Source organism: Sorex araneus, chromosome 2 (genome assembly GCF_027595985.1).
Source record: "Sorex araneus isolate mSorAra2 chromosome 2, mSorAra2.pri, whole genome shotgun sequence".
NCBI lineage: Eukaryota > Metazoa > Chordata > Mammalia > Eulipotyphla > Soricidae > Sorex > Sorex araneus.
This window is the reverse complement of record NC_073303.1, coordinates 231,327,029-231,351,640: the sequence shown is the minus strand read 5'-3', so window position 1 is coordinate 231,351,640 and position 24,612 is coordinate 231,327,029. Positions and strand designations below refer to the sequence as shown.

General features: G+C 54.2%; 2 protein-coding genes across 2 annotated transcripts in view; both read right to left on the bottom strand.

The window, feature by feature from the left end:
- Positions 1-10,168: 10,168 nt before the first annotated feature.
- On the bottom strand, positions 10,169-12,363 carry CASP14 (caspase 14). Its single transcript, XM_012934542.2, has 6 exons — positions 12,337-12,363; positions 11,321-11,470; positions 11,011-11,236; positions 10,748-10,864; positions 10,514-10,617; positions 10,169-10,273 (listed from the first exon to the last, which is right to left on the bottom strand). The coding sequence occupies exons 1-6, from the start codon at positions 12,361-12,363 to the stop codon at positions 10,169-10,171; spliced, it is 729 nt and encodes a 242-aa protein (XP_012789996.2).
- Positions 12,364-22,972: 10,609 nt separating this feature from the next.
- Positions 22,973-24,612, bottom strand: part of CCDC105 (coiled-coil domain containing 105) — a 6,113-nt gene continuing 4,473 nt past the window's right edge. The window contains exons 3-6 of the mRNA XM_055124595.1: positions 24,152-24,316; positions 23,974-24,069; positions 23,782-23,895; positions 22,973-23,194 (exon numbers count right to left, since the gene is read on the bottom strand). Coding sequence (XP_054980570.1) covers positions 22,973-23,194; positions 23,782-23,895; positions 23,974-24,069; positions 24,152-24,316 — 597 coding nt within the window. The remainder of the gene's footprint in view (positions 23,195-23,781; positions 23,896-23,973; positions 24,070-24,151; positions 24,317-24,612) is intronic.

Genomic DNA, 24,612 nt, shown 5'->3' with positions numbered 1-24,612 from the left:
TTCTTGTGTCCCTCCTACCACACTGGTCCCTGCAGGCGCTGGGCCGGAGTTCAGGGGGTCCACCCTCTGCAGAGTCCCGAGGCCCCTGAGTCAGATCTGCCTTTACGGCAAGGTCTGCACAAGGGTGGGTCTCTGTCCCGCGGGCTTCATCCGTGGTGAGTGCTGAATGGAGGAGCCTATCGAACACGCAGGGTCACCCACCCCAGCCCAGGTGCCCTGCCAGGGTCATCATACCACAACCTGGTCATGCTAGTGTGATCTCCAGCACCCTCTGTGATCCCCAGCAAGCCTCCTGCCCTCGGAATTCAGTATGCAGTAGTTCACTAGTTCACTCACAAAAATTTTTGGTTATTGTTGGACCACATCCAGAGATACTCAGGGGATATTTTGGCTCTTCACCCAGGAATCACTCCTGGGGGTATACAGGGACCTTTTACTGGGTGCTGGGAATTGGCCGCCTTCCCCAAGGGAAGATGCAGCAAGTGTACTCTCAGCCCCGTTTTAAAGCAATCCCTTTTTTTAAAAAAAAGTTTTATTTCGGCAGGGGAGGGAGGTCACACCCAGCGATGCTCAGGGGTTACTCCTGGCACTGCACTCAGGAATTACTCCCGCAATGCTCTGGGGACCACAGGGGTGCTGGGGATCGAACCCTCGTCAGGCGTGTGCAAGGCCAGGTCCTGCTCAGCATTCGTTTTGATGAGTCTCAGTTGTGTGTACTTTGGGCACCCCCCACTTTATCCTTGGGAATAGTTTTTGCATACGTGATCTGAGCGATCATGTTCAAAGCTGAAATTTAAGGGTCAGCTGCTTGTGCTTCTCCATCCCCTGTCCTCCCTCTGTCCATCAGGTTTCTGACATCCCTGCAAGTTAAAACATGTAGAATTGCATGTGTGCAGTAGAACATTGTGTTCTGTGTCACATATCTTTTCATGCCATTGTACCTGAATATTTTGATTGCTTCCACCTCTTTGGTATCCAACATCCTCCACACTCCTGCTGGGATCTGCCTGGATTGGATTGAGGGAGCACTTTAGCAGGCAGAAAGGAACAGGAAGCGATTTAGGGTATCTCTGTCCAGTATTCCTTGTGTAATTGTCCTAGGAGCTGTAGTGTATAGGTGTATGTAGTGTATGTATGCAATAAGTGTGTTTGCAGAAGGTATGCATGCAGTGTGTATGCAGTAAGTGTCTGTGTGTATAGTGTTGTGTATGCAGTATGTCTGCAGTCTGTGTGCATGTAGTGTGTGTATGCAGTATGTCTGTAATCTGTGCGTGTAGTTTGTGTATGCAGTATGTCTGCAGTCTGTGTGCACGTAGTATGTGTATGCAGTAAGTATGTCTGCAGTGTGCATGTAGTATGTGTATGCAGTATGTCTGCAGTGTGTGTAGTGTGTGTATGTAGTAAGTATGCCTGCAGTTTGTGTGCATGTAGTATGTGTATGCAGTATGTCTGCAGTCTGTGCGTGTAGTGTGTGTATGCAGTATGTCTGCAGTCTGTGCGTGTAGTGTGTGTATGCAGTATGTCTGCAGTCTGTGCGTGTAGTGTGTGTATGCAGTATGTCTGCAGTCTGTGCATGTAGTGTGTGTATGCAGTAAGTATGTCTGCAGTCTGTGCGTGTAGTTTGTGTATGCAGTATGGCTGCAGTGCGTGTAATGCATGTATGCAGTAAGTATGTCTGCAGTCTGTGTGCATGTAGTAGTGGGTGTATGTAGTATGTCTGCAGTAAGTGTGCAGGATGTGTCCTGGACCTCAGCTGGCTTTGCTTAGGTCTTACTCCTGACTCTGTGCTCAGGGATTACTCCTAGCAGGTTCAGGGTACCTGCCCCAGGGTGGCTGCAGCTCCAGGCCCCGGAGGAGGCAGCTTCCAAGCAGGGGCCCTGCAGCTGGGGCCGTGCTGGTGCTGCATCTCAGGTCGTGCAGTGCCTTCCACGGCAGGGGACCCAGTCACGAAGGCTCACAGTGTGGACAGGCTTGCAGCTGGGTGATAGTTCAGAATTTCTTTTTTTTTTTTCCATTTTTTCTTTTTTGTTGTTGTTTGTTAGTTTTTGGTTTTGGGACCACAGCTCAGAAGTTACTCCCTGGTGCTTGGGGGACTGTATAGGATGTCAGGATCAAACCCAGGCAGCCACAGTCAAGGCACAGCCCTGCCTACTGTGCTTCCTCTGGGGCCTTGATATTTCAGGAGTTTAAAGTACTGAAAGGATGTGCTTCTTAAGGCAAGGCAGGTATTGGTGTGTCCTCTGTTAGGTCTCTGGGGACACTGGAACCAGGGTTTGGGAAGGAGGAAGGTTCAATGTCCTCCTGCTTAAACAGAGCAGTGACAGGCAGGTACAGACATTTTCAGGGAGGGGAAAAGGGCCACAATTTTCACTTGATTGATAATGTTATCAGACATGGTCCCACCTGTGTTGCTTGGTGTGGTGATGTTGGTCCTATTTTTATCTCCAGAGCCGGATTTTCTTGTCTTGTCTGTCCACGTGAGGCTGGGAGCACTGAATCTGGGTGGCACCAGCCCTGCTCGAGTTCTCATGGACCCTGCTGGGCGTCTAGGTCCAAACCCTATCTTCTCCCACTCTCCTTGATCATGGCCGGAGCAGGTGCTGTTCACTTAGCAGCGAAAGGCTTTTGTGCAGCCTCACTCTTCTTCTCTGACTGGCATCCAGAATGCTTGGATGTCTGGCGTCCAGGGTTCCTGCTGGGATCAGGAGGAAAGACAGTCTCCATGGTCCTGGCTGGGCTCAAGCAGGCCTGAGGCCCTGGAGTGCAGGTGGTTTATTTGTCACTGGTCCCAGGAGTGGAGGAAGGAGTCGGAAATGCAGTTTTCTATGAGGGCCCTGTACGTGTGCACCTGATGACCCCTTAGTATTCCCCTGACACCCATTCGTTTGTTGAGGTGAGCCTGATCCGCACAGTTTTATTTATTTATTTTTTATTTTGGGGCCACACCTAGCTGTGCTCAGGGAACACTCCTGGCAGCATCTGGGGGACTATATGTGGTGCTAGGGATCAAACCCAGGTTGGCCGCAATTTGGGCAGATGCGCTCCCCACTCTACCATTGCTCTGCCTCCTGTGCTCAGTTTTAAACTCAATTTACATTTCTAGCAGCCCAAACGACTAGATTTTCCTTGGCACCTGCCAGCCCCTTCCTGGGAATTCTTACAGTCTACTGTGTCTTACTGTTTGTTTTATTCAAAAACAAAAGCCTTGTGTCCCCAGGTGGGGAGGCGGAGATCTCCCTCCCTTATCACTGCCAGCGGGGGGCTCTGTGGCACTGGGCTGGGCTGGCTTTAGGTCTGTTGCTTATCTGCACGTGGGAGCATGTGATCTCGTTCACCTTCCTCAGGGAAGCCAACACCCACATCCTCCTTCTCATTTACCTTTCTGGCACCTTCTGTCCCGAGTGTGTGTCCAGGTCTAGCCTTGCCGCCCGCCAGAGCCCTGTGGACGCTTACTTTCAGGGCATATCCCAGGCTGCCGGGTCAGACACTTGGGCTCGTTGCACCTGCACTTGGGATTCATTGGTGGGACCCTGGGTTTTCCCCGAGCTCAGAAGGGGAGATTTGGGTGTTGGGTTGGAACCGAGGAACCAGGCTTTGGGAGGACGTCTGCATCCGTGCTCAGTCAGGGCTCACTCCTGAGGGACTGCCCGGGCCACAATGGGGCCCACAGGACCCAACCCAGAGTTCTCGGGGAGCGGCAGGGTGCTGTGGCTTGTGCGTGGGCCTGAGTGCCAGGTTGCTCCCCGCCCGCTGAGCTGTCTCCAGGGCCCTGTCACTGGGGGTGACGGGGAACTTGTGTGTCAGGTTTGCTTGAACACTTGCTTTGGGTTCCCTGGGGTGGTCCTAGCAGTAGGACAGGCTTCCGGTGATCCTGCGTTGTGTAGTCACCAGGCAACTAGGCATCCCGGCAGCTCTCTCTCGCCGCCTGCGTTCGGTGGGCACGTGCTGCTTCCCCCACCCGGGACAGCCGATGCCATGGGTGGACGAAGGAGGAGACAAGGGCCAGGCTGGTTGGTGATCAGTTGCTGTTTATTCCATTCTCCCCACACACCCGCCCAGTCTCCTTGAGCCCCCCATTCCCCCCCTCCTCCCTCCCTCATCTCTCCACACTCAGACTCTCCCCAACTCTCCAGCATTGGGGGGAGCACAATCAACATAGCAAAGCCCTTCCTGATCGCCTGCAGCCAGGAGATCAGGCTCAAGGGCAGAAATACCACCTAGAGGTTTTTCTCCTTTCCTTGGTCCAACAAGTTAATTAACATCTTAATTAACATCTTAATTCTATTTCTTAATATTAGTTATTTTGTATGGACACTGTAAGAGATACATTAAACTTAAAGGGTGGCTCTCCTGGGGACATCTCGCTATAGATCTCAGACTACAGTGCTCAGGCCAGATTTTTTTTCTTTCCTAACCCTCGCAGGGTCCTATTCTAATTGTTACTCTTTGGATCATGACAGAATTTGTCCATGACCATGCTCTTAACTTATAGTTAAGTATTATGGCACTTGGCCTGGCCCATTTTGATGCAAGGGTATCTCACAGCTTGCCCTGAGTCTATCCAGTCCCTTGTAGGGACCCTGCTTTGGGGGATCTAGGAAGTAAGGGCAACTGAGGCTTAAGTCAAGAAAACAGATGCCCAGGAGTGAATGTTATTCAGAGTCAATTAACTCCCAAGTTACAAAAGCATAGCATTAACTGTCTTCCTGTGCTATACAAAAAGGGTGTTGCTCTGAATTAACTATACAAAGGACTTAAGGGGCCGAGAGAAAAGCAATATTTATTTACAAGCATCTGATTAGGAGTTAAAGATGATTGACCTGTTGGGGAAGTAGAGCACAAAGAAAGAGGTTACAGCGCGATCCCTATAGGGATACCCATGGCATTCTTCAAAGAAACGGAGCAAGCAATCCTGAAATATATATGGAACGCCCACGGATAGCTAAAACAATTCTTGGGAAAAAGATGATGGGAGGCATCACCCTCCCCAACCTTAAACTCTACTATAAAGCGGTAACAATTAAAACAGCATGGTACTGGAACAAAGGCAGAGCTGCAGACCAATGGAACAGGGTGGAATATCCCCACACACAACCTCAAATGTATGATCATCTAATCTTTGATAAAGGAGCAAGAGATGTGAAGTGGAGTAAGGAAAGTCTCTTTAACAAATGGTGCTGGCACAACTGGACAACCACATGCAAAAAAATGGGCTTAGAACTCAACCTGACACCATGCACAAAAGTCAGATCAAAATGGATTAAAGACCTCACCATCAGACCACAAACCATAAGGTACATTGAAGACAAGGTCGGCAAAACCCTCCACAATATTGAAGATAAAGGTATCTTCAAAGATGACACGGAACTAAGCAATCTAGTAGAAACAGAGATCAACAAATGGGACTACATTAAACTAAAAAGCTTCTGCACCGCAAAAGATACAGTGACCAGAATACAAAGACTATCTACAGAATGGGAAAGGATATTTACACAATACCCATCAGATAAGGGGTTGATATCAATGGTATATAAAGCACTGGTTGAACTCTACAAGAAGAAAACATCCAACCCCATCAAAAAATGGGGCGAAGAAATGAACAGAAACTTTTCCAAGGAAGAGATACGAATGGCCAAAAGGCACATGAAAAAGTGCTCTACATCACTAATCATCAGAGAGATGCAGATCAAAACAACCATGAGATACCACCTCACACCACAGAGACTAGCACACATCCAAAAGAACAAAAGCAACCGCTGTTGGAGAGGATGTGGGGAGAAAGGGACCCTTCTACACTGCTGGTGGGAATGCCAACTGGTTCAGCCCTTTTGGAAAACAATATGGACAATTCTCAAAAAACTAGAGGTTGAGCTCCCATTTGACCCAGCAATACCACTGCTGGGAATATATCCCAGAGGAGCAAAAAAGTATAGTCGAAATGACATCTGCACTTATATGTTCATCGCAGCACTGTTTACAATAGCCAGAATCTGGAAAAAACCCGAGTGCCCTAGAACAGATGACTGGTTGAAGAAACTCTGGTACATCTATACAATGGAATACTATGCAGCTGTTAGAAAAAATGAGGTCATGACATTTGCATATAAGTGGATCAGCATGGAAAGTATCATGCTAAGTGAAATGAGTCAGAAAGAGAGAGACAGACATAGAAAGATTGCACTCATCTGTGGAATATAGAATAATAGACTATAAGACTAACACCCAAGAATAGTAGAAATAAGTACCAGGAGGTTGTCTCCATGGCTTGGAGGCTGGTCTCTCATTCTGGGCAACTCAGAGAAGGGAACACCAAGTAAAATGTGGTTGGAGGTCATGTGGGGGAAGGATGATGTGGGCCGAATATAGTCTAGAGACTGAACACAATGGCCACTCAACACCTTTATTGCAAAGCACAACACCTAATCAGAGAGAGAGAACAAAAGGGAATACCCTGCCATAGTGGCAGTGTGGGGTTGGAGGAGACAGGACTGGGGAGGGTGGGAGGGATGTTGGGTTTACGGGTGGTGGAGAATGGGCACTGGTGAAGGGATGGGTTATCGAACTTTGTATGGGGGAAACATGAGCACAAAAATGTATAAATCTGTAACTGTACCCTCACGTTGACTCACTAATTAAAAATAAACTATTAATAAAAAAAAGAAAAAAAAAGAAAGAGGTTACAGGTAAACACGGAGGAATGGGAGTGCCTCAGGAGCACTGTGAATGGTTGCAACCCAATAAACCTAAACTCCCTGCGGCAAGAGAGAAAGGACAAACTAATGTTACCCTGTGCCACATGACTGTGGGGCAGGGTCTCACAGGGCCCACTGTGGAGGGAGGGTCCAGAAAGGGGGGCCTCTGCAGCCTCTGTGAATCTTCCATTAATCTGCCACCTGCTTGGTGGAGAATCCCAGGGAATGGCCAGGGGACAGGGTCCCTCCAGGTCCCAATGCAGATAAGGGACTGGGGGGTTGCTCAAAAGGCCAGAAGGGCTTTTTGTTGTTGTTTGTTTTGTTTTGATTTTTACCAGTTTTACCATCTTCTCACAAAACTCCAGGCTAATCCGTCAGGGTTCTAACCAGTCTGCCCCAAAGGTGGAAGAGCTTGGGGAGAGAGTGTGGCATTCTTTGCTGGGGGCTCCTTTATTGATGCGATGCTCAGGACTTCTCCTGGATCTGGGGGGATGCTGGATGAGCTGTGAGAGGCTAGATGGCCACGTGCATGGCAAGTGCCCTACCTGCTGTCCCAGTGCTCTGACACCTTTGCTTAATATTTTTTTCAGTCACCATGATTTACAATTTTTTTTGGCGTTTTTTTGGTCACACCCAGCTCAGGGGTTACTCCTGGCTCTGGAATCACCCCTGGTGGTGCTAGGGGGACCATATGGGATGCTGGGAATTGAACCCGGGTTGGCTGCATGCAAGGCAAACGCCCTACCCGCTGTGCTATCACTCCAGCCCTGATTTACAATTTTTTGATACTTTTCATGGTAATATTTTATGAATGCAAGTTTCAGTACTACAATTGAAATATTGTTATATTAAATATTTCAGCCCACCAGAGTGTCCATTTCTCTCTACTGTTGTGAGGGTCCCCCCTCATTAAACCTTGGTACAATGCCGCCCGCACTCCCTCCCACCTCACTGCTATGATAAGCTCAGTTCTGCAGAGCAGATCTTAGATTCTGTTGCTCTTGGCCTTCAGTTATTCCCCTGAGAGAGTCACTCTGTGTCTGTCCTCCTCCTCTGGGACCTCACTGGGCACAGTTTCATCACGTAGTGGCAAATTGTATGATTTTTCTTATAGCTGAGTAGCATTCTATTGTGTAGGTATACCATAATAACGAGCTGCATTTATGAAAGAACATTCAGGAAATGCTGTGCGGGCTGAGGACTGTGCCATGCGGTCAGCAGGAGGCACCCACAACCCTGTCTGTGCATGGGGCCTGCGTTCAGGCAGGAGCATGGCCAGCCAGTGCTGGTGGGCACCTTGGCAGGAGGGTGCGCCAGCCCCTTGTGACCTGGGAGGGAGGGTTGTTCTGGCTCCATCTTACTCACACCATTTCTTTGTTAGTTTGATTTTGGACCATACCCAGCGACAATCAGGGATCACTCCTGGTGGGCTTGGAGGACCCTGTGGGATGCTGGGGATTGAACCTGGGGTGGCATGTGCAAGGCAAGCACCCTCCCGCTGTGGAATCACCCTAGCCCCTGCTCACACCATTTCTACTGAGATAACGGGGTGTAGTCTACACCCTCCACTGGAAAAACCCAGAGGATGGAGAGCCTTGAGGGAGGCTACACAGGGGACAGGTGGGACAGCTTCATCTGGAAGCTGTGGCTTCTTAGCTCCAAGTGTGAGCAGAATCCAAACTCTTAGCAAAATGTTCAAACAGTCATATGCCAGTCAGAGGCCTTGCCTGAGAAGTGACTGTATTCTGACAGTGGCAGGTCCCACAGAAGGTGCAGTTACATGGGCTCCTGCTGGAGGCTTCATCTGGTCCCGGGCCTTCATCATACCCTTTGGCTGCACCCTGGGGACCGGCTCTGCCTGGTCATTGCTGTTTGTGGGGGGTAACTTCTGCACTTCCGAATACCTGAAACTCGTAGGTACTCGGGATGTGAATATTTATAGACCATGAACACAAATTCACAAAATATAAAATACAGATGTTCTAAACTTTCAGAAAAGTCACAAAGACATGAGTTTTTGTTTTAGGATTCAGTGTGCAGCTCTGGCCTGAGGAGGGGTATGACAGTCCCTCATGCCAGCCCTGCCCACCCCCCTCTGTCGAGGACCGCATGGACGGAGCCCACCAGGGCTGCCCCCCCCCCCCGCCCCGTGTGGCCTCGGTGTGTCTGAGCCAAGTGTTCTCTGTGGGGCTGTGGAAACCCTCCAGGGTGGGCTCAGAGGACACCCCGGGCAGTGGCACCAACACCACGTGGTTCAGGAAGTTTTCTTCACAAAGAAATTTTCCCAGGTGTTGTTTAAAAGCAGCTTTATTGAGAAATAATTCCACATCATAGAGCCCACCCATATAAAAGATTTGATTTGCCAATTTGCCATTTCTCTTTGGTACTGCACATGATTCAGGATGAGAGTAATCACTGATCAGCACACACCACATCCGGAGCACACCTGCACCAGACCAGGCTACGAGAGGGGCTGTAGGTCCCTGCAGGTGGCCTAGGGCGAGAAGGCTCTGTGTAGTGCCCATTTTCAAGGGTGCTGGTGACCGCATGTTATTTCTCTGGAAAAGGCCGGGGCTGGAGGTGGGGCAGGACTGGGAAAGGCGGCACCAAGGATGCAACTTGGGCGCAGTGCAGAGCCCTGAGTGGCTGCTCCGAGGGGCTCCGGGCATCACCGCAGCCCTCCCAGTGAGCTTTCCCCCAAAGCTTACTCTCCAGTTAGGAGCCAGGATGACACTGGCTTCTCATGGCCCCTGACAGTGGCCCTCGATGCAGTTCTCCTGTCTGGTCTGGAAAATAGCCCGAGAGGACATAGGAGTGGACAGCTCTCTTGGAGAACACATCCTTGTGTGAATGCATGCACATGCATGTGTACACATGTGGGTGCATGTGCATATGCAAGAGTGTGTGAGTTCATGCATGTAAGCTTGTGTTCCTCTGTGTAGCATTGATTAGGAAGAAGAGACCCGGGACAGGAGGAGGAGTCGGGACCGTGAATGAGAGGGCGCCAGCCTGCTAGCCCAGGAAGATGGGAAACTTGTGGGAAACTGAAGGACTCTGGTTGCCAAAGGGCATCAGTGGAAGGGGCAGTGAGCGTGGGCTTGGAGGAGACGAGCTCAGCGCCAGGGAAGGAGCCGGGAGGGCTTGGCCGGGAGTTAGCGAGCAAGCAGAGGCCAGTGAGCGGGCAGGGCTGAGTGTAACCAGCGGCTCTGTATAGGTTTGACGGGGAAGCACGAACAGGAAGTGGGTGAAGCAGACCCCAGGCCTCCTGTCAGAAGTGCAGAATGCCGTCTGCAGGAGGTGGCCTGACCACCATGCTAGAGGTCACTCCTGTTCGGCTTTCCCTAAGCAGGGTTAGGAGAGAAAGAGGGATGACCTGTCGGAGGAGTGACAGAACAGGCCAAGAGGCCCTGGGGAGCGGGTCAGAGAGTGGCTGCGGCCCAGGTGTCTGCAGGGTGAAGGCAGCTCCTGACAGGACCCTAGTACAGGTACAGGCGCTTCCGGAGAGTGCTCTGGACCTCAGGGTTCACTTTCCTTGGCTTCCCTTCTTGAATCAGCTCTGCTTCTGCCATCCGCCGGGTCACCTAGGGGACAGAGAGGGCATGTCTGACTGGTGGGGGCTCCGTGCCAGAGGTGGGGTCTCTGAGTGGACTCTCTTCTTCATGTCCACGGAAGCAGGGCCCCTCAGAGGAGGCAGTTTGCACAGCTATGCTTCAGGGATGTTTCCCGCGCTGGTTGCGTCTTGACAGGCGACGTGTGCTGGCTCCAGAGAGGGGCCCGGGAGGGGAGGTACAGGGGACTGGGAAGCAGCTGCCCCCACTCACCTCGGTCAGCAGCTCCAGGATGGGCCCCCTGTTCTGGGTGAACACATCCACCAGTGTCTGGATGAAGCACGAACCGTCCTTGTCATGTCTGTAGGCGATGTACCCTGCGGGTTCCAGAGGCTGGCTATGGGTGCCACTCAAGGGACCAAGCACCAGGGGGCCCAGGCAGGGTGTGGAGGCACGACTCGGGTTGCTGGAGGTGCATCTCCATGCTAAGCGGGGGTGCGGCCATACCCTCCATGGTGGAGTAGATGTGCAGGGCGTCTGTGTACGTGGGGATTGTTTGCGCGCTATCCTTGGTGACCATCATGATCTTATCTCCGCCCATGGTTTCCCCGGGGTCCCGTTGCTCTGAAACACCAAGAAGAGGGCCAGGAATTCAGGGAGAAAAGTGGGCAGAGGAGAGGGTCTGGGAAAGGGCTGGAGAGCCGGCCAGGCAGGGGGGCCGGGGCCTGGTGCTGTGGGCCAGGGGCTCTCTGTGAGAGCTGGGGTCCCACCTCCTCGGCAGGCCTGTATGATGTACACCTTGGGCTTGCCCCTCAGGGCCTCGCAGTTCTTGTTGTTCAGAATCTTGAAGAGACGGTCCAGCTCCACCATCTGCCCGTCCTCTCCCTTGAGGAGACCCTCCACGCCGTGCGCCATGAGCACCACGAAGGCACAGCTGACAAAGTCCTCCCGGGCGTCCATGGCCTCTCGGAACTTCTCCAGCTCTTCGTGGAATTGCTAGAGTGAGAGTAAGTGCCGGGCTCAGGGTGGCCGGCTGCCACCCTTGTGGGCCCCTCCCCAGCCCAGGGGCCCACACAACACCTGGGCTGTTGGGTCTCTTCTCGTGGTGCTGTCAAACCCCAGTTTCTCGAACATGCGTGCCAGGGCATCCAGGTCGGCCTCGGAACCTTCCCGGGCCTTGGTGACACACAGCGTCAGGGCGAGGCGGGCGCCTGACATGTCATACGCCTCCTGGGCCAAGATGACAAGATCAGCCAGGGGAGGGAAGTGGGGAGAAGGGGCGTGGCCTGAGGGTCCAGGGCAGCTGAGTCACACTTGGGAAAACCACCACCAACAAAATAAGACAAGAAGAAAAACACAAGACTCAGACAAACTGCTGTCTCGGCATGGGCGAGCCTCAAAGCTTCCGTGTCGTGGGCTTGAATGGTGGGGCTCTTAGCAGCCCGGGGGCAGCTTTATTTTCATTTGCCAAGTCTGATAGCCCAGTGCGGTGACACTGCCGGGGCTGGTTCTCACGGGGGCTTGTTTAGGGTAGATCTGATCTGAGCTGGTTTCCAAACAGGCAATAGAGAGCGTGTGTACACACGCGTGCATGTGCTTGGCAGAAGCTCTCCAGATGATCACTTTGGGTGACTTTTCCTTTCTCCCTGTCCTGCCCAAGTAACTGAGCTCAGGTCTCAGAATTTTTCTTTTTTTCTTTTTTTGCTTTTTGGGTCACCCCTAGTGTTGCTCAGGGGTTACTCCTGGCTCTGCATTCAGGAATCACTCCCGGCGGTGCTTGGGGGACCCAATGGGGTGCCAGGGATCAAACTCAGATATGCAAGGCAAATATCCTTCCACTCTGGCCCCAGCTCTCAGAATTTCTGACACGGAGGCCCAGCCTTATTCTCTGACAAAGAAGGATTTGGGGATCAGCTCCTCTTATCAGGAGAAAAGCTGGAGACCAAGGTGCCTCAAGCTTGATCTTGAGACAGAGATGGGCTCCACTTTGAGGCGCGCCTTGGTTCCAGTGCTAAGAGCCCTCTGCCCTCTGCCCCCATTCCCGAGTGCTCATGAACCGTGATGTTCTCTCCTCCCTCCCACTGTTCCCAGCCCACCTCTTCCAAAGGTGGAAGGCTGCTCATGTCTCCTCTGGTTCTGATGTGGCTCTCAGCAACTTCGAATGACCCTGGTGGGGTCAAGAGAAAATAGGATGAATGTCTCCAAGAGAAACACAGGGGGTTCAGAGGACAGAAAGGTTTGTCTCTCTGGATTTCTAACACCAAATAGACACCCTACTGCTGTCCGTCTCCTGAAAGGCCTATCCATATGATCCAGTGCTGGACCCTTTCCTACTGCCCTCAGGACTGGGGTGAGAATGTCACCAATACCAACCATGCTGGATCATCCCCATGTGTCTCAAATTCCAACAATCAGCCCCTCTCCGTATCTCTTCCCTGAACTGGGATGTCGTCCACATTCTTTGCTCTCATCTTTGGTCCAGTCCTATTCTGACTGAGCAGACTAGTTACTGCCAATAGTTTTGGTTATTTTTTGGGCCACACCTGGCAATGGTCAGTTTACTCCTGGTTCTGCACTCAGGAATTACTCCTGGCGGGTTTGGGGGACCACATGGGATGCCGAGGATGGAACCTGAGTTGGCCCCGTGCAAGGAGGGCTTCTCACCCACTCCGCTGTTGGTCTGGACCCTGTCACTTTTCTTGACAGCTTCCATCTAACTATCTTTTCTTACACTTCCTCCTCAGTTTGGAATGCTTCTTCATTTCTCTGCTTATTTTGGTAGTATCAGGTATGCTCTGATTTCCCCTACCAAACACTCATCTCTCCATCTACCACTCACCCCCGGGTTCACCCATCTCTTCAGCACCCACCCATCCATTGATCCATCCATCGACCACCCATCTACCCAATACTCGTCCATCTTATACAACCAGGCCTTCACCATCCATCATTCATCTTATCTGTTCATCCATCCATCTATCATCTGGCCACCAAATACATTGGATTTTGGGTCTGGCAGTTACTCCTGGCAGTGCATGGGAGAACCATATGGGATGTTGGGGATCGAACACTGGTTGGCCACATGAAAGGCAAGCACCTTACTGCTGTACTATTGCTCCAGCTCCCTGACCACTATATATTTATTCAGCAACATTTTCCTGGGTGCCAACTGGTAGGCACTGGGAATAAACTGCATAAGACAGACATACTTCCTTCATTTATGTGGCCTGTGATGGAAAAAAGCATTTACTCCTCTTGGGGCTGGAGCGATAGCACAAACGGGTAGGGCTTTTGCCTTGCACGCAGCCAACCTGGGTTCGATTCCCAGCATCCCATATGATACCCCCAAGCACCGTCAGGAGTAATTCCTGAGTGCAGAGCCAGGAGTAACCCCTGAGCATTGGCGGGTGTGACCCAAAAAGCAAAAAAAAAAAAAAAAAAGAAACATTTACTCCTCCCATTTCTCTGTTACACACACACTGGCTGAAGCCGGTGCTGTGAGGAAAGAGAAACCTGGCATTGTGAGAGAGAAAATGGAAACAGATGGACTCTGGAGCCAGACAAACCAGAGTCAGGTCCTCCTCCGCGCTCCGAGCCTCTCACGCACTGGCTGCAGTGCTCCCTCCATGGCGGGCTTATTCCCGGTGTCCCCGGGGCTCCCCCAGCCCTGCCGGCTCTGACTTGCTCACAGATGCTTTTGACGCTGATGTGCGTGGCTGCACCAGGAGCGTGTGCAGACGGAAGCCTGGCTCCCTGTCCGGTTTCCATCAAGTGACCCCGGGGACTGTGGGCACAGAGGACCGGTGGAGCAAACAAGTAATCAAGGGAACAAGTGAAAGGCAGGATGGATGGATCTGTGGCTCTATCCAAAGTGTCAGGGAGAAGGCGGAAGAGAGACAGACAATTGCCTCACTTACTGCGTCCAGAAGTGACTCCTCCAAGTCAGCGCCGTCCCCCACTGCCCCAGCTGCCGGGGAGGCCGTCGTGCAGGCCTTCCTAGCGCCTCCTGGGAAGGCTGTGTGGGAGCTTCATCCCACGTTTGGCCCTTTATGGCAGCAGCTTTTCTGTCTCGGTGGCTCCTGTGGCCAGGACACACCCTTGGCACACGAAGGGTGTGCCATTACCTGCACCTTGGTGAGGCAATGGAGCAGATCCCCTGGGGTGAGCGAGGCTGAGCCTGACTGAGGCCACGTCAGGATCTGCTGGCACAGCCCCAGCTCCCAGCTCTTATCGGCCCATCATTTCTATCATCACTGACTTCCTCCCTCCTCATCCTCTGGTCAGGGAACACCAGCTTGTTTACCATCTTCCGAGCCTCACAGCCCAGGCGCAGAGTGTCATGGAGGCAGAAACTGACTCAGAAGTAACTTTCTGAGGCCACCTGCAGGAGTTGGCCTGGTGGGCAGGAAGCCTGGAGGGTCCAGTCTTCAGTGTCCTGCCCAGCCCCGAGGGTTCCAGCTAGCCAGGAGGGCTCTGCCCTGAGCACAGGCATGGAGCAGCGGTCTACTGGACACTCTCCAGCTACCTCAGCCCCCCTCTCTTCCCCAGACCTTCCTCTCTCCTGGGTCCCCTTTCCTCTGAGGTCGACTCCCTTCACCTCATGATCCGTAAAGCTCCAGGTACGTGATGTCATCTGCGCCTCTCACAGACACTTGGTTCTATGGTAACAGCTTTGAGGCGACAGAACCCATGTCTATGAGATGTACACCAGGAAATGGGTGACAGGGTAAATTTCACATCTGATGCACTTCACGGCAACACAAACAGCCACAGGACAGTCTTGCGCACGCTGTCCTGCCTTTTTGCATCAAGGTGACGCGGCTGGCCGGTGTTTCCCCAGTGCTGGCCCTGAGGTGAGTGCTGTCGATGGGATTTGTGGAGGGGGACTCTCAGTGTACTTCCTTTGGTGTCTGACCCTGTTTGTACAGGACTGTATTTGTGTGATTCATTTATCTTGAATTTTCAAGCGCATCACTTTTTTTTTCTTTTTGGGTCACACCCAGCGATGCTCAGGGGTTACTCCTGGCTTTGCACTCAGGAATTACTCCTGGAAGTGCTTGGAGGACCATATGGGATGCCGGGGATCGAACCCGGGTCGGCCGCGTGCAAGGCAAATGCCCTACCCGCTGTGCTACCGCTCCGGCCCCAAGCGCATCACTTATTGATAGGATTTATCAGTCCTTTCTAATTGTCTTCTTTTTTAAGAAGCCATTTTAGAAATTTTTGCTCATTGCCACCATGAAATTTAAAATGTTTTAAATTTTCCAGAGACATAGTACAGTGGGTAAGGTGTTTGCCTTGCATACAGCCAACCTGGGTTCTATCCCTAGCACCCCTAAGCACCATCAGGAAGATCCCTGAGTGCAGAGCCAGGTTTAGTCCCTAAACATTGCTGAGTGGGGCCCCAAAACGAACTAACTAAATAAATAAAACCTAAAAATCCCCCACATATCTATCTTCATCATCATGGATTTATCCACCTGACCATCTACCCATTGTCTGGCTAGCTCTATCTCTCTGTATGAAAGTATATATATATATATTTTCCTTCTCCAAACCCATTTTTGGTTCTCTGAAGACACTGTGTTTCATGGCATCCATCATCCATCCAATCTGTCGCTGCAGGCAGTGGCACAGTCTCTGCTGGCTCTGGGCAGCTGTGGAAAGGCACGTGGTCTAGCACATGCATCTGGGGCTGGGTGTCTACTGGACACAGGTTTGAGTGGAATTGTTTGAGAAGAATGTGCATGTAGAACTTAAGTGATGGCCACTGGACCACACCCCACACTGGCTAGTGACAGACAGGCTGCAGGCCAACCCTTGGTGTTCTCTGCCATTCTAGCCTCTCCACATACTCACGGCTCTGCTGGATGCATGATCGCAGTTCCTCACTGACAGATGCTCATTAATCTGTTTAATCATTCCCCGCTGGTTATTTGATGTATTTCTAGGCTTTAGGCATAGTTATTTTCATTATTACAAGTAATGCTGCCATGAACAAACCTCATTTTCATAAGGTTGAGCTTTTTCCAGAGGAAAGATTCTTAGAATTTGAGCTGTTTTTCCCCCAAGACTCTTGTGTTAGGCTCTTTGCTAGGTCCTGTCCCCTGGTACACTTTTCTAGTGCACCCACCCACCTTCCATTTCAGGAGCACAGGTCCAGCCCCATGCTGTGGCACCCCCTCGGACTTTCCTGGCAAACCTCACTTATAGGACAGCATGGAGGGTGTTTTCCTTGCATGCAGCCAACCCTGCTTCTATCTATGCAGCATCCCACACGGCTCCCTTATTCCACACTAGTAGCAATTCCCGAGGACAGAGCCAGAAGTGAGCCCTGAGCATCACCGGATGTGATCCCCAAATCAAAAATGCCTCAGATTTCTCGTGAGAAATAAAGATGTTCCTGGCCACTCAGACTGTCAGGGACATCGGGAGAGACCTCACCTTGGCTCTTGGCATGTCAGAGTCCAGCAACTCTTGCTTTGTCTTCTCTGTCCTGAGTTATTTTTTGAGCTCTGTGTTCAGTGCAAGGTCACCCTGAACTAGTGGCCATGGCTCTGTGCTTGCACACACGCAGCCTCCTTGTCCTCTCCTCTCTCCCTATTTTTGCCGTCTCCAGCAGCACCCAAAAGTCTTGCAAAGTATACCTCATTGTCCCTAACATGGCTCAGCTGCCCATGACAACCATGTCCCAAGAAACCATTTTAAAATTATTTTTGTTTCCTGTGGAGGGCTGGGCGTGGAGCGAGAAAGAGCAGGGAAACCTCTATGTTCCTTCTGGATGACCGGGGGAAGCCTGCTCGTCGGAGAGGCAGAGTAGCACCCCTGCTTGTGCAGAGGCTCCTAGGATGGTGATTAAAATCACATTTTTCACTGGAAGAGAAAGAGAGGAGACGCCTTTCGTGCTGGAGCCAGCCCCGTATATGTGTGCATGTGTACATGTTACATGCATGTATGTGCATCGTGTTTGTGTATGTGCGTGTGTGTGTGTGTAGCAGGTGTTACTCAGACATTCAGGAAGCATGACAGAGGTTGGGGAGCTGCGTGGTCCGAGGACAGGGTTGTCCTCTCCTGGGGGCACAGCCGAGGTGCTCAGAGGAAGCAGGTGCCAGGGTTTTCCTCGGGGCTCCATGCGTGTTGGGCACCCATTTCACCTCCAGAGCCTCGTCTCTGATGTACCTTCAGAGACTTTGGAACTGCTGCTGACCGAGACGCAAAGCTCCTCTTGTGCCAGATTGGATTTCAGTCAGTCACCAAAGGCCAGACTTGACTTCAGTGCACAGCCCACTGGTGGTTTCCGTCAGTAACACATGGGTCATTCCCCGCTCAGGGCTCAGGCAGCCCGAGACAGGCGCTGCGGCCGTCGCTGTGGGCCTGGCTCCCCTAGCACAGACCTCCAGCCTACCAACCCTTTTGGGCTGTTCTGCAGAAAAGCAGGAGACGATTTTGAGAAACAGATGATGCTTCCTGGGCACCATCTTTCTAGGTGCCCTCAGGAGTGGGGCCACATGCAGCCTGCTGTGGGGCTGCATGCTCCAGCCCCCCTCCCCCTCCTTGAAGCTCCTGTGAGCCCATCTGGTCAAGCAGCCCCTTGGAGCTCAGGTCCTGACCTCCACCCAGAGGCCCTTTCCCGAGGCTTCCTGATGAAAGGGGGCATATTGCCCAAACACTGGGCTAGGGCCCCACACCTCTGGCTTCTTGAGGGTAAACAACCCCAGGTGTCTGACAGGGCAAGAGCAGACTGCATATCGGCATCTTGTCAGGCAGGATTTGAGTCCTGGCATCAGGAAACACACCCAGAAGCCCCAGGCTCTGCTTCCCTCCCTGAATATATCAAAGTTTTGCAAGTCTCTGAATTAGTGATTTGCAAGATTTGCAATCAAACGGGAGCCCAGGAATGTGGCTGGCCCTTCTCAGGCACCTACCAAGGCTGACAGAACTGGATCTGCAATCCTGAGGAAGTCATGGAAGAAAACGGAGTTTCAGGGAGGTTCAGCTACTCTGACAACACACAGCACAGGACGCTTGTCACTGCTGTCAGGGGAGTGCAGGCCAACACTGACACCCCTGCACACCAGAGATAAGCGCCCTCAGAAGGCCTGGGCTGGAGTGCACAGCTGCCGTGCTGTGGAGAGGGCGCTGAGGTTCCTCACAAAGCAAAACCACGGTTTCTGGGGGTGCTCAAGGCCCTTGCTGCTAGTGGTGAGCAAATGTTTTAGCCTACTCTGGTGTCTTTTGCAGTGAGGAAGCTTCTTTTTTTCTTTCTTTCTTTTTTTTTTGGAGGGGTGAGGTCCACCCAGTGATGCTCCTGGCTCTGCTGAGGAATCATGCCTGGTGGTGCTCAGGGGACCATTGGGATGTCAGGGATCGGACCTCCTCACCCTCCTGCTGTGCTGTGGCTCTGGCCCCACCATGAGGAAGCGTCTCAGCCCCCTGTTGCTTCTGTTTTGTTGGCGAATGGCTCAAGATGCCTTGAAGAGGGCTGTGTGCCCGTGTTGGGAGGAAAGCACGAGCGCCTGGCATAGCTCAGGTGCCGGCAGGGCAGTGCGGGGCCAGCACCTTGCGAGCTTGTCTCTCAGTGTGAGTCAACATCGTTTAGTTCCACAGAATGGAAGCGGGTGGAGGGGGCTCCTGGGCCTTGCTGGAGCCCCAGGTTCAACCTGACTCCGAGTCGGGGAGCCATCTGCTTCCCCAAGCTCCTTTGGGAGCAACCCCCCCTCGCCAAAGCAAAAGGATTTGGGTTCAGAAGCCGTCACCCATAAGCCCCAGCATGGTCAAATAGATGAGAGCTGCGGCAGGCGAACTTGGCTCCCACCTGGGGCCTCCCTGCCAGGTGGACATGGCTCAGTTCTGTAAAGCGAACCTGGCCCCCAGCTGTGTTCCTGAGACGTGCTCAGGGCCGTGCTGGGCCGTGAGGCGGGGCACAAGGAGGAGGCAACTGGCACCACATCTCTGCTGCCAGCGGCAATATGTGCAGGGCACAGACCATCGGGATAATGATGCTGGTTTCAGAATCAGTGTCTGAGTGCCAGACCCAGGGACCGAGACCCTGTGAGCTCGAGTGACGGACCGGTCCTCTGTAAGGAGACACGATAAACAATCCGCCCGCAGTGCATGAGGGGCTTCTGCGTGCGCAGGCACGGAAGCTTTTTGGGAGATCGGTCTCACCACCTTAAGAATCTGGGTCCCTCTGTGCTCTCCACACCACAGCATTGTCCCTGGGGGGACACCAATGCTCCTGCACCAACAGGCTCTTACAGCTGGTCAGTGGCCCGGAGTCCCCCTCACACCCTCCCCCACACCTACCTCTTTGTGGGTCCTGGGAGGGGTCTGTGGTCAGCAGTTGGTGCCTGGGTGGTGCCCAGGTAGAGTAGTGAGCTCTGCCTGTTTCCTGAGTGGACGCAAGAAGGAGGGGCAGGCAGTGGCCCTGGATGATGCCACCAATGGGCTGAACCAGGGTTCACACCACCCCATGACCTCATCTCGTTCACGGTTCAGCTGCTTAGGAGGTATGAGGTGCAGCCGGGAGGTTAATCATCAGGTGCTGATGCCCGAGCAGCGCGTGGCAGGAGGTGGCCTCGGCCTTTCTGCCAAGAGCTGGCAGGGAGAGGAGCTCATCTCCCAGCCCCCTGACCGTGGCCAGAGCAGGGTTGGTGCCATCTCCAGGGAGACGGCCTCTCTCCTCATGCTGTGCCGCAGTACCGGGAACAGCCTGACTAACACTCCAGCCCACGCGTGACCTTGGTCTCTCGGGGATGGCAGTGCCAGGGCCTGTCCTGCACAGTGAGAGCCAGCCAGGTCTCGGGGAGACCGAAGCCATCGGTTTTGAGATGAATGGGCCAAAGTGGCTGTTCATACAGAGTAGTCAGCGGAGCACCCACACGTGCCTGTCCCCGCCCACCCGGCCCAGGGACCATCTCAGGCTCCTTTCTGGCTGGCGCGCACACTATGGCAGCCCTGGCAGCAGGTGGTGCTGGGGACGGCGCCCAGGGCACCACGTGCCAGGCCTGAGTTCTGTTGCTGAGTCCCTTTTTCAGCCATCCTGACCGCCTTTACAGCGCAGGCTCAGCCCTTCACCATGTCTTACCTTCTTGTTCAGAGTCCCGAGTCTCACCCACTCCCTGTGGTCACCCACACCTGTGTCACCAGCAAGCTCCCCGAGCGCCCTGACTGTCCCCGGCAGCTCAGAGGCGGGCTGGGTAGAGGTGGCTGGGCTGATCGGGTGCTGTGTCAACAAGACTGGGGTGGGTGAGCTGTACCTGAGCACGGCTGCAGAGACACCGCTGAACCCATGTGGTTTCTGGGAAGGGGGTGCTGCAACGGTTTAGAGGGACCGCCAAAAATTGGCGTAGGTGGGAAGCCAATGAGCTTAGTCTGCAAATTGGCGTTTCCTCACATCTGCTTTGGATGCTTTCCTCACATCTGCAACGGCTTCAGAGATAGCAATCTCCTGTGTTCAAAACAAGCAGCTTCCTGTCCAGCCAAGAGGGGAGGGATTGCCATCTTCATTGTTCCTTTAGGTGATTGCTTGGATGCAGATGCTTCCTCCAGTGCTAGCAGGCGGCCTCTTCCAGGTATCTGCCTGGGATCCCACCCCGCGGCTGACCAGGGTTGTCTGTGTCTGTCTGTATGTCGGTGTATTCGTGTCTGTGCCTCCATGTCTGTCCGTCTGTGTTGGTCCTGCTTCCTCTGGAAAGCTCAGCCTTAATCTGACACCCTTGGAGTGTTGGGGTTGGTCCCTTCTGCTGCCGCTCTCGGTACCCAGGGAGGGTAGGAGATGCACGGCTCAGGTGCTGGAAGTTTTGGACTGAGGACAACTTTGCCATTGGGCCAGGGCTCCTCTTTCTCCTTCTTCCCAGAAATAGGGATGGGGGCCTGTGTGTCCCGTGGGCAGGTGGCTTGCAGGGAGAGGCCTGGGCTTCTTTCCCACAGGAGTCTGGGGGCAAAGGTGCCCGCAGTGCAGGGAGAACCGCCGTGGTCTCTGCTTGCTTCCACGTTGGGGCCCACCCAGCAGTGCTTGGGGAAGGAAGGTGCCAGGGAGGGAACCGGGGCTTGCAGGCCGCACACTCCCACACCCTCTGTGAACCCAAGGCCAAAATCAGCAGGAGTGATGAGGGCGCGGCCCCAGGTTCACCCCCTCTGGCCCCTCATGCCTCTGCTCTATGCCGTGTCCTGTGACGGGTGGGCTTTGTGACAAGAGGATGGAACACTCTCCAGGACCGGCCCCAGCCCTGCAGGTGAGTTCCTGCTGGTGGGAAGCATCTGTGAGTCCCTCACTTACCCACTTGCCATATCCTCTGCAGCAGCCACTGTGTCTAGAGGGATTTGTGACATGAAGCACTGGCCTGTACTCTGCGCATGCCACTCCCTGACACCGGCTCGAGGAGGACAGACTGTCACAGCTTGACGTCAGAAATCCTAAGATGGCAGCGTGCCAGGGGCAGCACAGAGAAAGTGAGCTCTGCCCCCAGGGCACAATCAGGTGGGCTTTGTGAAGGTCAATTTGGGAGCCCTGCGCACAGGTGCCACACCAGTCTCGCCCGGATCAGAGCAGGCACTGTTTACTTCCCCCCTTTTTTTTTTGGGTGGGGGGTTTGTGCCACACCTGGGAGTGCATGGGAATTGCTCCCTGAGGTTGTCAGGATCATGTGATGGGAGCTGGAAGCCGGGCTTCCGCGTGTGGACAGGGCGCTCTCCCTGAGCAGACTCACAAAGGGGCTGGTAGATTTGTCCACCCCCCTTCGCTGTCCCCACCCACGGAGTACAACTCTGCTCACACCATGCAGGGACCCTGGACAATAAACTTCCAAGGAATCTACTGCCCATACAGGCGCAATGCCGGGGGTCACCCCAAGTTCACCTAAGAGGTGAACCCAAGTCCTGCCCAGTGTCTGGGATTGAAGCCCCAGCCCTTCTGCCTTCCTGCTGTGACCTCAGCACCTTGCTTAAGTGCACTGTCCTCAGCTCCCTCAGCTGAAGAGGGCATTGAGCACTCGGCACACTGCCCTTTCTCCTCAGGACCTGCTCTGAGAAGTAGGAACCCAGTCTCCCCCCTCCCCCCTCCTCTCCCCCTCACCTCCCCTCCCCTCCCCCTCCTCTCCCACTCCTCCCCCCTCCTCTCCCCCTCTCCTCTCCTCCTCCCTCCTCTCCCCTCCTCTCCCTTCCCTCCTCTCCCCCTCCCCCTCCTCTCCCCCTTCCCTCTCCACTCCTTCCCCTCCTCTCCCCTCCTCTCCCTTCCCTCCTCTCCCCCTCCCCCCTCCTCTCCCCCTCCCCCCTCCTCTCCCCCTTCCCTCTCCACTCCTTCCCCTCCTCTCCCCTCCTCTTCTGGCACACCCCGAGGTGCGCAGGGGTTCCTCCTGGTTCTGCATTCTGAGATCATTCCTGTGGGCTGGGGAGACCATTTGGGCTGCCAGGGATAGAACCTGGGTCGGCCATGTGCAAGGCAAATGCCCTACATGGTGAACTATCACTCTAGGCCCCCGTGCATCCATTCTCTAGAGCGGAGGTGGCCAGTGGTGCCAGCGTGACGGGGAGGGGCGGGGGGGGGGGTCCTAGGATTGCAGCCCAGCATCTGGGTTCACTGCCTCGCTCCACCATGAAGTGCCGCGGGAAGGAGGCTCCTCGAGGCACCCATTGCTAAGCGGTTACAGTCATTTTTAATTATTGTCCCGCTGGCGGGTGTGAGGAGAAGAGGAGGGCACAAGAAGGGGGGGGTGGGCACGGCGGCGCCTGCTACGCGCGTGCCTCCAAGTCCGGCTCGCTGGCCGGGTGCTGCGCCTGCACAGTGCACACGTGTGGTCGGCGCTGGCGCCGGCGCAGTCGCACTACCTTGTGGTCCACGTCCTGCCCCGTCTTCTTGCTGCTGAGGCTCTGTGCGAGGCTCTGGCGCATCTTCTGCAGCTCCTCCAGGTTCTGTTCCATGTGCGCGATGTGGCGCTGCAGTTTATCAGTGCCCTGTGAAGGGGCACGCAGATGGCACAGCTGCAGGCTGGCGCACACGTGCATGTGTGCATGTTGTCTTTGCCTTGGGTTTTTGTTTGTTGGCCACATCTGACACTGCTCAGGGGCTTCTCCGGGCTTTGCACTCAGAATCATGCCTGGCGTTGCTCAGGAGACCACAGAGGGTGCTGGGAGCCAACCCAGATGGGCTGTGTGCCAAGCAGGCACCCCTCGCTGCTGTCCTTTTGCTCTGGCCCCATATATGCAGGTATGTGTGTCCACATGTGCCTGTGTGTGCGTAGACATGCATTGCCTCCTGGTCAGGGAGGGCTGAACCAGCCCATGAGGATCGGGTGTGCTGCACAGGAAGCAGCGGCTGGGCTGGGCAGGGCAGAGGTGGGAGCCTGGGAGGGGCGAGGCAGACGTGCACCTGCGCTCGAGACTCCCGGGAGGGGCCATGCCCTGTAGGCAGGGGTGAGGGACACCAGCGGTGGGAGCTGGGATCAGACAGGGCAGCAGACAGGTGTGGCCTGGCCTCCTGCTAGGGGCCCGCCGGAGAACAGACCCAGCAGCTGTGTGGGGCAGGGCGGCGCTGGGTGTACCTGGGCCAGCCGCAGGGCCTCGGGGAGCTGGGTGCCCACATGTCTCTGGTACACGCGGACCAGGGGTCTGTCCAGCTTCTCTCGAACCTCCAGATGATCCTTCATCAAGGGCCCCTAGTGCGGTGCCGTGTGGAGACCAGTGAGGCCTGTGCCCCGGGCCTGGCCCTCCCCGTACCCTTGGCCCAGCCTTACCTTGATGAGGCCGTGGGTGATGGCCATCTCGTGATTGAACTTGGTGCACCGATGGATCGTCCCCCGCATCAGCCCAAAGGCCATGGTGAGTCTCTCCTGGGAGCCCCGGGGCGACCCCCCGTTTTCGATCACCCCCTGCTTCCTTCCCCTCCTGCTTCCCCCTCCCTCAGACAAGCACCTTCAGCTCCATTGTCTCACGCATTTTCTGTGCCAGCGTGGCACAGACGTGGTCACACATATGCTGCTGCTGTGCACGGACGGCGGCCTCACTGGCCGCCAGCTCCTGCAGGATGTCCGTGGACTCCACCAGCAGCCGCTTGGCCTCCTGCATCAGCGTGGCACACTCTGGGGGACAGGGTAGCACCTGCAGGCCTGCTCACCCCCCATGTCTGCAGGGCCCGTGGGGCCTGTCTGGTGGGGAGGCAGAGCAGGCCGGGGCCTGGGAGAGTGCAGGCAGCAGATGGCCAGCTCTTGGCTCTGCTCTGGCCCAGTACTATTCTGTGCCCCCCAGTTATTCTCTCAGATATTTGTCCAGCTTCATTACCACCCCGAGAAGTCCTAAATGAGGGGGTTGCTGTAGCCCCAGTCCACGATGACATCCAGGGCACCTCTAAACGGGCTCCTTCCTGCAAGACCTAC